Source organism: Vespula vulgaris, chromosome 2, assembly GCF_905475345.1.
Source record: "Vespula vulgaris chromosome 2, iyVesVulg1.1, whole genome shotgun sequence".
Lineage (NCBI taxonomy): Eukaryota > Metazoa > Arthropoda > Insecta > Hymenoptera > Vespidae > Vespula > Vespula vulgaris.
In genome coordinates, this window is record NC_066587.1 from 7022286 (window position 1) to 7033015 (window position 10730).

A 10730-nucleotide genomic window follows, 5' to 3' on the forward strand; every position below is an offset into this window, starting at 1 on the left:
TTAAAAAATGAAGGTAGGTATGGTAGAAATAAACTTGATTAACAATTAAATATTCAATGTTTAAATAAATAAACTAATATATATATCTTAGTTATTATAAAAGTTGCTTTAAAAAAATGTTAAGTTATTCATTGTACAAATAAATTAATATTAATTATTTTATATCTCTCATATTATTGTTATAAAATATAAGAAATATTTTTTTTATTTGAGGACTTTCAACTCAATAATCTGAGAAAATGAAAAAAATTAATATCATATTTAAATTTTGCATAATAGACAATAACATCAGCATATTGAAAACATAGAATAATTACATTCATAGGGAGGCAATTTGACATAAAACTACATATAATTTCTTTATATTAGCCTCATTTTGCTTGATTTCTTTTTATTAATATTCATCTAACCCAAGTAATAATTACGAAAATAAATAAATTATCAAAATGAGTCCATTAATGTTATTAAATGATAATACAGTGAGAAAATATAAATTTGAAGGTAACTAGATTAAAAGAACTTAAAAAAATAAAGACGATGCAACTGAAGAATATGAACAACAGTTTGGTATATTACTTACATTTGTAAAGATACATTGCTATCAAACATAACTATATTTTAAAGACTGGGATATTATTTTATAATTAGATCATATTTACAATAACATAAATGAAACATATATGAAGATATTTTACTTAATCAAATAATAATCTCGTGGGCTATTATTAGCTATACACTTATTTTAAAGAAATAACATATTCAATATATAAATAAGCACTGTTAGATATATCTAAATGATCAAATCTTTGAAAAGTGTGAATACCAAAAAGTAAATAGTTTTTGTCTTTTTTATGTTTGCTAATGGAAACTTACACAAAACTAATATTTATAATAGCAGAAAAAAGTAAAATATAATGCCACGAGTTGTATATGTTATTTCATTACACAATGTAGATCAACTTTTATTATACAGCTGTAATAGAATTCTTTCCCATCTCTTTCATATTTTTTACTAATTACAAATATTTGATTACTAATTTTACAATTAAAAATTATTTATATATGCACAAACACATAGTTCTGTGCATAACATCTTATAAAACAGTGGCAACTTTCATATTATGGATTCAGAATCCAAACTCATCAAATAATATTAATTTTTACATAAGATCAAGTATTTTTTTTCTTTTAAAAAAAACTTTTAATTTTGGAAACTGAATTATAAAATAAAGTTTTCCCACTGCATTATTTGATATTTCAAATATGTGCAAAAACACACAAGGCAAAACCATCTATTTTATTCATACTTATTATAATTGATTTTTCTTCTCATCCAAGAAGACATACAAAAATTGAGCAAATATGCCAAAATTTAATAAATGGGTACAATTCAAGGCGGTCAAATAAATGCTGCTTGTAATTAGTATTATGTTGTTATAGCAAAATTAAAATTAAAACAATCATGTAAAAACATGTTATACAATTATGTAAAAAAGTCATATATGCTATATGATGGAACATGATTTTAAAGTTTAAAATGCAAAAATTAAAAATCGGCATTACAATGAGCGTTAATAGCATGTTACTGTAACTAATTTGAATTTTATATCAATTTTTAGATCATAAGAAATTGATGCATATTATATGAGATTATAATAATTTGAATTATAATTAATATCAGATGTATCATATACTGAGCATTCTGAAAATTAATACATTTTATTGCAAAATTTAGTTAGTCATGAATATCGTAAATTAATTATATATAAACTTAAAATATTTTTACATAAATAAATTAATAACTTTTTGTATTTATATTCATTTTTATAATTAACTATGCTATTAGAAAAACAATGTTATTAAAAAAGAAAAAAAAGTTTTAATTTAAATATAATTTTAAATAAATTTACAACAATCTGAGACTATTTATAGGCATTAATTTTCAAAATACTCTGTATAGGTACATAATATGCTGATGAGAGGCCAAATGAATTGAGTACCATTTTGTGCCAGTGTCAATATAGTTCTCAGATTTACAAAATCCTTTTATACAATGATGATTATTCAGATTCAAGGAATAATATATAGCTCAAGGATGCAATTTGTATAATATAGGTTTGTATAAAATAGAACACTGTAATATTCAGATGCCCTTCAATAATGTTGACCACTTAATATTTGATTATTATATTGTCCATTTATTAACATTTCTATTTCCCAGTTTTATCTTTCACTGTTCAGCTTTTTCTCTACCATCCTTTTCTCTTTTCCAATAAAACTTTTATGTTGATCCTGCCAAACAGACAGGACTAGTATATTATATATTTCAATAGTTTTCAACTTTTAATCAATAGTCTGCACTTACTTCATTCACATTCTTAATTTTATATATATATGTATATATATGTGTGTGTATATATATATTTATATATATGTATTAAAAATATTTACAACTTTATTCGCAGCTTTGTCATTTTCGTTTACTAAAACTGTCCCTACTCCAGAGCAAGGAAAAATTCTTGTGGAAAGTATTTATCCATTTGCACTGTTTTAGATGTACTTGATTTTTTCATATAGTCCACTACTTATTAATTTCAGTTATAACTGAATTATTTCCACAATTTAATTATTTTCTGGATTTACTTCCTTCTCTCCTTCTCCATCTCCTTCCTCACGTGTCATACCTTCCATAGGAGCTGGAGTTTCCTCTATACTTTTAACATTAGTTGATAATTGATCAGTGGTTGTTATCACTGATGGTGGTCCATTTTGTGCAGCACCTTGTGGAAATCCTGTTTCTGCTGACACTAAATGCGACGGCATATGTGGAGACGCCGTTTGAGATTTTCTACTTCTTTCACCTTTACGCCATAAAGTGATTTCCTATCAGACAAGAAAATAACAAATGAAGTTTTCATAATTGATATAAGGATATATCGAATTATAGAAACAAGTGCACATGTGACTTAACTTACTTGCTGTTTAAAATATCTGCGATCTTCCTCATCCATTAGAACTAAGTTGAGAAAGTATCTAACACTGAATTTCTTATTAATATCACGCATTGTGGGAGCTAAATCATATCCTGCTAGAAATACTCTAATAGGTATAGATTCTCCACGTACTGGAGCACCATCCATAATTTCATATTTAGCTATCGTTTCATTTTCTGTAAATGTATGTGGCCCTGCAAATATATATTCTAATTATAACTTTAGTAAAATCTATTATATATAAATAATTTATATAAAAATAAAATCGTTATCTCCCAATTATAACATGCTATAAATAGTATAAAATTATGAATAATGATCTATCCGCTATACTGGGCAAGACAATTTATTAATATGGTTAAATATATTTGAACATAATGAAGGCTAGAAAAATGTACTAGTAAGAAACAGCTGATATTATTGTAATGATATCAAAAACTCAAATTATCAATGTGAAGTACAGCAATTCTAAAATATCATATTACAATTATGTATATGTTCTTTATTATATTAAAATATAAATATTTTACCATATTAATTAAATCGAAATACCCTGTAAAATATCTTAGTAAATTTCTGATAGAATATTCTATACCAGAACCAGTTGTTTCTCGTTTTATAATAGCAATTTCCATATGCTTAATTTTAATTCTGACCAATAGAAAGTATATTTTACCCACAATAACATCTTTTAAGTGATATCTAGAAGAAAATTATAGCAATAAAATATCATTTACATAAAAAATTAATATAATTTCAAGTTATGATAAAATTATTAATCTCTTACTTGCTTTTGTTGTATTCAAACTCAATATGCAAGCAGTCTTCTATTCCGACTTCCATTTTAATAGGATTGTTCATATCAGGATAGGAACTAAGTGTATGCACAACTAGTTCTAGTTCTTTAACAATATCACTAAGTCTTCGAACAATTGTCACTTTGAGAAAGTATCTAAGCCGCACATTAGAACCAGTATAACTTTCATAAGGCTTCTCAACATTTGCAAATTCAAAGGTATATACAGTATTATGAGTTAATTCACCAGGCCTGGTTAACTCTTTTACCAGATTAATAAACTCATGATGATTACCTCTGTCATAGTATAATTCAATCTGCCCAATGAATTCCACTTTAACACCTTGATGTTCTAGCTTACCAGCTTTTCTCAAACTAATGGTAATCTATAAGCAATAAGAGAATAATCCTATTATGTATGTAACAGTAGAATACATTAACTAAAATTAAATTACTTATGTAATATAATAATGATTGTTAAATGATACTGACAAATTTTTAAAAGAACATTATATATCTTATATTTATAAGTTTATATTGATAGATATAAAGTAACTTAGAAATATATTTCTGATTATAACAATATTATAATATATTATCTAATATATATTGACAAAGTCTACATAAAATTATAAATATAATTAGAAATAATAATAGTAAAATAGCAAAGTTTTGTCAATACTGATAGTTGATTATTATGCTTTGACATTTAGTTCATATATCCTCAAAGTAATTCTTAAATTATGTACATACTTGAAAACTTGAATATCCCATAATGTATGCTGATAATACTATCAAATGAGAACTCCTACCTTTCCTGATATTGCCTCCCCATCATAATAAAGTAAGTGATGTTCTTTCTTGCCATCCTCAGATTTGATATCCGCTGTCTTTCTGGTCTCTGCACCATCCAAAGTAATGTCTATGTCAGCAGACTGACCGAATCCAAAGAAACTCTATGAAAGAAGATAAATTATGAAGATATTTTCAAGAAATTTAAAACAATTTAATAACGAATTGACGCTTAAAAAAACGTACCATTTTTTTTTTTTTTTAAGGGGTGTACTCTTATAGAGATTCACAGGTTACACCACTTTTGTATTCACGCAGACTAAACAAAATTTACAAGGTCAATGAAAAATCCTGCAACGCAACATTTTTTCTTAATGTAGATTATGAAAAAAGTGTGGTTATTTTTTTACTTTCTCTCAAAAGTCCAGTAGTAGCACCAGTAGCCAATATGGCTGCCAGCTACCCCCACTCTCTCCATTCAATATCAAACCACGGACACCTATTGTTAGATCGCGTATCGCGTATTAAATGTATTACTTATTACATTTGTACTTCACACGACCACTATGTAACAAAATGTATGGAATTATTGCTAGAAAGCGAAAAAAAATCCCTAGAATTACAGAAATTTATAGTTTGTCCATCATATTTAATGATTAAGCGTTGGTAATAAAACGTTAGTTAGAAAACTCGCAGAATTAAGTTTCCATGTGATTTTATGCGTGTGCCATGAAAGCTGAAAATTCGACCAATGAGGTTTTAGATTAAAACACGTATGTTTTCATTTATTGCTTGTTTGTAATCATCCATAATAAGAAAACGTGTGGAAAACGTTAAGATACATTTAAGTAAATCTATTGAAGAAATTAAAAGATTTGTAAAAAATTCTATATTATCAGTGTTCAATTCTTTTTGTCTAATAATACGCAATACATAATTTTTTATATAAAGTTTGTAATTTCAATAAGTACGACTTGTGTTATAAACGTTGTGTGAAAGAAAGTGAAATTATGTCATATATGATAGGATATTAAATATAAAAGATTTTTTTTTATTCTAGTACAGATCATTTTATAATCGAAACAATATGTTTAATCAAAGTGGGACGATACGATCAGGAACAGCCTCATCATCGAATCCTATGCAAGATTTTGAGGTTGTGTCACCACCAGATGATTCTATTTCTAGTTTAAAATTTAGTCCTGCTTCATTACAACAGAATTTTCTTGTTGCTGGTTCTTGGGATTGTAATGTTCGATGTTGGGAAGTTGAACAATCTGGTAAAACAGTTCCTAAATCAATACAATCTATGGCAGCACCTATACTCGATGTTTGTTGGAGCGATGTAAGTTTATTCCTCATTGATTATACTAACATAAACCTGATTATTATCCTAATATATATTGCTTGCTATTATAATAATCTTTGTTTAGGATGGAACAAAAGTATTTATGGCTTCATGTGATAAAACTGCTAAATGTTGGGATTTAGCTTCAAATCAAAGTATTGCAGTAGCAGCTCATGATGCTCCTATTAGAACTTGTCATTGGATTAAAGGAACTACGTATTCTTGTTTGATGACTGGTTCTTGGGATAAAACATTAAAGGTTATAAATTATTTTACAATATGTTAATTTATATTAAATTTATATCGTTATCTATTTATTAATTTTGTATTTTTAGTTTTGGGATTTAAGAAATCCAAAACCAGCGATGACACTTAATTTACCTGAAAAATGTTATTGTGCTGATGTAGTATGTATTTATATTTTTTGTAAAATTCGATATATATATTGTTTATCATTCGGTATATATAACTCTCTTATTCTTAATTAATAAAATTATTTGAAGGATTATCCAATGGCTGTAGTAGGAACAGCAGGACGAGGATTAATTGTTTATCAATTAGAAGGAAGTCCACGTGAATTTAAACCTGTTGAATTAAGTTTAAAATATCAGTATCGATGTGTAGCAATTTTTAGAGATAAAAAGAAAATACCTACTGGCTTTGCCATTGGAAGCACAGAAGGACGTGTAGCTATACATCATTTAAATCAAAGCAGTAAAGACAATTTTACATTTAAATGTCATAGAACAAATGGATCTCCAAATGGTTACCAGGATATTTATGCAGTTAGTATTATGAAATAATATTGCTATTTTTGAAATTAGGCTTTATTAAATTAGCTTATCTTTCTCTTTATCATTATAGGTAAATGATATAGCATTTCATCCTGTTCATGGTACAGTAGCTACAGTAGGTGCAGATGGTACTTTTGGTTTCTGGGATAAAGATGCTAGAACAAAATTAAAATCATCGGAAACAATGGAACAACCAATTATACGCTGTTGTTTTAATCATAATGGACAAATATTTGCTTACGCAGTTTCTTATGATTGGTCAAAAGTATGATTTCATTTTACAGATTTTTTATATTATACTTATATAATATATTTATTGACTGTAATTTTTTATTTGCATTACAGGGTCATGAATATTACAATCCAGCAAAAAAAAATTCTATATTTCTTAGGCCATGTTATGATGAATTAAAACCAAAAGCATCACCATAATTATAATTAAAATTTCATTGACAATTTTTATTATATATGCTTGTAATTTTATTATGCCTGTCTGATAGTAAATTATATTAAGAATTATATTAAATTCTTATATTTTTTCTATTATTAAATTTAGTTTTAATTATACTGATCATATAAATTGTTCAGTACTACAAATTAATTTTTTCTTAATATTTTTACTATCATTATCCTTCAGAAATGAAATAGATATAATCACTTCTGTAGTTATTTACGTAATAAATATAAAAGATAATTGATTTGATACTGTAATTAAGTGATAAAAAATTAAGTAATATATTAAAAAATTGCATATTGCAATTTATAATTAAGTTTGATGTGATAACAATTTATCATAAAGTATATTAAATAATAAGTTGGATTCCAATAATTTATCTATATTAGAATACTCTTATTTGATATGTACCAAACACACCTATTATCTGAATTCTAAGAATTTATATAAGCATCAAAACATAACACTCGTTAGAAACGTTCGTTACCTTCCGCTCGAAGCGTGTGTGACTCCAGCGACAAGTGTAGACAAAATATGAACTACAAGTGGGGAACACTGTCGCCACCATGCGTCTATCGTATCAGTCTGTAAACTTTAAAAATTAGGTTATATCCTACTCGCACGTAACATAAAAATCGGATTAGTTAAGTTAGAATAGAAAGTATTAGTAGGTTAAAACTTAAACTTTTCATTTTTCTCCGTTTATAATCTTCTTTAACGATGATGTGCTTATCACAGTATTTCTAATAGATATGACGCAGCACCAATATATTTATTTTACAATATAAATACATAAATAATACGAAAATTAATGAAATCATAAAAAAGAAACATGCTGAAAATTTTATTTCATAGATAGTATAGAAAGTAATTGTTTTGATTTTTATAAAAATAATATATAAGTATTTTTCACTAAATAATGGACAAAATTTTGATTTTAATTATAAATTTACATACTTTATATACATTTGTTTACAGAATTCTAAGAAAAACTTTAAAAAAATATATATATATATATTAATACAGAAATTCTTTTTATTTTTTTTACTTTTTATTTTACAATTCAGCACAATTGTTAGAAATGACAAAAATTTCGAACTTTATTATTAAGAATTATGTTTTTATTAAAATATGAATTTATTATAAATAAACAAATTTTCCAAAATTAAATTTTTTGATTCATTAAAATTATATGAATATTAATAATTAATAAAGAAAATAGAACATATTACTATTTAGATCAACATTAATGACTGAAGGATATTATATCAAAACTACTCCACATGCTGCCACCTAGTGACGAAACACTTCATTTAATTTGATGCGAGCAATTTTAACGAGTGGTTAAAATATCTTTGTCTTTCTAATTCTGTTTTATCTCCAGAGGATTTTTGGACATTTTATGACCTTGAGATGAATAATATATTATTTTAACATAAAATGAGTAGTTATTGAAATAGTGTTAAAGAAAACAGTAATTTTAACGTGAGCAAAGTTATCGTACTATTATTATTATAATAATTGTTATTATTGTTATTTGTGATGCTTCAAATATTATTCTAATATTCTATTTAAATATGCATACAATAGTTAATGTTATATTAATTCGATACTTTAAAGTAAAATTGATCATATCTATTTTTAAAGTAAAACCGATATATTGAATAATAATTGTACCAATACAAATCATTTTTAATCTGTAACCTGTCTTATTTAATAAATGTTTATTATTGCATTATATATTATATAGATTATGTGGAATTCAGAGTTTAATGACGTTGATGAAGAAATACATGTTAGAAGTTATGCAGAATTATTAGAACAAAGACAAGATGAGGAGAGTATTGAAACTGCATCTACAGTTGAACAGGTTAGTTAACAATAGTACAATATAAATGTAAAAGATATTTATATACTCATATCTTATATTATCTAATATTTTATAATACTATTCTTAGATCAGTACAGAAAAAAATGTACTTAAGATTTATGAATTAAACAAAGAACCAATCTTAACCAGACAAAAACATGTGGCACTATTAAAGAAATCATTGATTCATCTTAGCGAGCCTTATGAGGTACTTGTAAGAATAAAAATAGACATATATATTTTACGAAAACATTCTGAAATTACAAGTGCTTTTAAAAATTTATCAAGTTTGTCTATTTAATGTTAGATTTATTTTATGTTAAGGGTTTAGATTGTAGCAGGCCATGGCTATGTTATTGGATACTTCATTCACTTCATATACTAGGAGAATCTTTAGAAAATGAAGAATATTCAAAGATTGCTGGTTTTTTAGCCAAATGCCAATCCGAAAAAGGAGGCTTTGGTGGAGGTCCAGGACAGCATCCCCATCTAGCACCAACTTATGCTGCTGTTAATGCTTTATGTATTATAGGAACTACAGAAGCATATGCGGTAATAAACAGGTATGTATTATAATTTGCAAGGTCAGTATAATTTTAGTTAAACAGTTCATTTAAACTTATTAATGTTGTTTTAACATGATAAATATCTTATTGATATTATATCATCAATTACATACTTTCTTTCTCGAAATAAAGGATGCGGTAATTCCAGAAAAGGCCTGTACAATTTCCTATTATCCTTGCGAGGAGAGGACGGTGCTTTTGGCATGCATGTGGATGGAGAGGTTGACATAAGAGGAGTGTATTGTGCCGTTTCGGTAGCCAGACTTACAAATATATATACGCCCGTATTGTTCAAAGGAACAGACGAATGGATTGCAAAATGTCAAACATGGGAAGGTGGATTTGGAGGTTGCCCAGGTATGGAAGCACATGGTGGATATGCATACTGTGGCTTGGCAGCCCTTGTACTTCTTGGAAAAGCTAACGTTTGTAATATGCCATCACTATTGGTACGATTTAATTTGATTTATTATTTATTATAGCTTGTATACGAGCTTGTATTTACATAATTGTATTATGAAAATATAAAATATTGACTTCAGAGATGGATAGTAAATCGTCAGATGCGTTTGGAAGGAGGTTTTCAAGGACGTACTAACAAATTAGTAGATGGGTGCTATTCGTTTTGGCAAGGTGGAGCTTTTCCATTGATCCATGCGATCTTATCAAAAGAAGGAAAAGTATTCAATTCTAATTATTGGTTATTTAATCAAGAGGCCTTACAAGAGTATATATTAATTTGTTGTCAGCATCCTTCTGGAGGACTCGTGGACAAACCTGGAAAGTATATATTTTTCTTTTTAACTATTATAATTTTTTTTATATACCAGGGGAAAGTTATTTAATCTTAGTTAATTTCAGAAATCGCGACATATATCATACCTGTTATGCGCTAAGTGGTTTGTCAATCGCTCAAAATTCGCCGCGTCGATTAATAGTTGGACCGCCCAGTTTAAACACAGTAGAGATCATTCACCCTGTGTATAATTTGGTGGTGTCTGCCGCGGCAGATGCTCTAAAATATTTCAATGAACTACCGATACCTGACTAATCGTGTATCTAATAAATAAATTTCTATTCCTTTCCCAGATACGTTCGTGTACTAATTTATCGATTT

The 10730-nt window shown here is 26.8% G+C and overlaps 3 protein-coding genes across 7 annotated transcripts; 2 read left to right on the forward strand and 1 right to left on the reverse strand.

The window, feature by feature from the left end:
- Positions 1-23: 23 nt before the first annotated feature.
- On the reverse strand, positions 24-5136 carry LOC127061430 (vacuolar protein sorting-associated protein 26B-like). Of its 3 annotated transcripts, none has more exons than XR_007780864.1 (7): positions 4828-5053; positions 4602-4745; positions 3781-4175; positions 3589-3695; positions 2976-3187; positions 2366-2883; positions 24-2292 (listed from the first exon to the last, which is right to left on the reverse strand). XR_007780864.1 is itself a non-coding variant. In XM_050988280.1 (7 exons), the coding sequence occupies exons 2-7, from the start codon at positions 4828-4830 to the stop codon at positions 2623-2625; spliced, it is 1122 nt and encodes a 373-aa protein (XP_050844237.1). In that variant the 5' UTR covers positions 4831-4900; positions 4992-5136; the 3' UTR covers positions 28-2622. The 3 variants fall into 3 exon arrangements, 2 of the variants coding, with proteins under 2 accessions (XP_050844237.1, XP_050844236.1); XM_050988280.1 differs by having other exon boundaries at positions 28-2883; positions 4828-4900; positions 4992-5136; XM_050988279.1 differs by having other exon boundaries at positions 28-2883.
- Positions 5137-5211: 75 nt separating this feature from the next.
- LOC127061431 (protein Rae1) lies at positions 5212-7249 on the forward strand. Of its 3 annotated transcripts, none has more exons than XM_050988282.1 (7): positions 5212-5354; positions 5642-5926; positions 6015-6188; positions 6265-6336; positions 6433-6714; positions 6794-6988; positions 7069-7249. In XM_050988282.1, the coding sequence occupies exons 2-7, from the start codon at positions 5669-5671 to the stop codon at positions 7153-7155; spliced, it is 1068 nt and encodes a 355-aa protein (XP_050844239.1). In that variant the 5' UTR covers positions 5212-5354; positions 5642-5668; the 3' UTR covers positions 7156-7249. The 3 variants fall into 3 exon arrangements, with proteins under 3 accessions (XP_050844239.1, XP_050844238.1, XP_050844240.1); XM_050988281.1 differs by lacking the exon at positions 5212-5354 and adding an exon at positions 5375-5548; XM_050988283.1 differs by lacking the exon at positions 5212-5354 and adding an exon at positions 5387-5531.
- Positions 7250-8407: 1158 nt separating this feature from the next.
- Positions 8408-10703, forward strand: LOC127061428 (protein farnesyltransferase subunit beta). Its single transcript, XM_050988277.1, has 7 exons — positions 8408-8662; positions 8928-9047; positions 9136-9255; positions 9372-9610; positions 9762-10062; positions 10156-10397; positions 10475-10703. The coding sequence occupies exons 2-7, from the start codon at positions 8931-8933 to the stop codon at positions 10662-10664; spliced, it is 1209 nt and encodes a 402-aa protein (XP_050844234.1). The 5' UTR covers positions 8408-8662; positions 8928-8930; the 3' UTR covers positions 10665-10703.
- The last annotated feature ends 27 nt before the right edge of the window (positions 10704-10730 follow it).

What these genes read in the sequence shown, in the direction of transcription:
- LOC127061430 (XM_050988280.1), bottom strand. An exon ending in TTTGAATACAACAAAAGCAA is followed by an intron (nt 3,696 to 3,780) that starts GTAAGAGATTAA and finishes ATTTTCTTCTAG; the next exon opens with ATATCACTTAAAAGATGTTA. An exon ending in ACGAGAAACAACTGGTTCTG is followed by an intron (nt 3,188 to 3,588) that starts GTATAGAATATT and finishes ATATATTTGCAG; the next exon opens with GGCCACATACATTTACAGAA.
- LOC127061431 (XM_050988282.1), top strand. Translation starts at nt 5,669, where the DNA reads ATGTTTAATCAAAGTGGGACGATACGATCAGGAACAGCCTCATCATCG. An exon ending in TCGATGTTTGTTGGAGCGAT is followed by an intron (nt 5,927 to 6,014) that starts GTAAGTTTATTC and finishes ATCTTTGTTTAG; the next exon opens with GATGGAACAAAAGTATTTAT. An exon ending in CTTGGGATAAAACATTAAAG is followed by an intron (nt 6,189 to 6,264) that starts GTTATAAATTAT and finishes TTGTATTTTTAG; the next exon opens with TTTTGGGATTTAAGAAATCC.
- LOC127061428 (XM_050988277.1), top strand. Translation starts at nt 8,931, where the DNA reads ATGTGGAATTCAGAGTTTAATGACGTTGATGAAGAAATACATGTTAGA. An exon ending in ATCTTAGCGAGCCTTATGAG is followed by an intron (nt 9,256 to 9,371) that starts GTACTTGTAAGA and finishes TTTTATGTTAAG; the next exon opens with GGTTTAGATTGTAGCAGGCC. An exon ending in GTAATATGCCATCACTATTG is followed by an intron (nt 10,063 to 10,155) that starts GTACGATTTAAT and finishes TATTGACTTCAG; the next exon opens with AGATGGATAGTAAATCGTCA.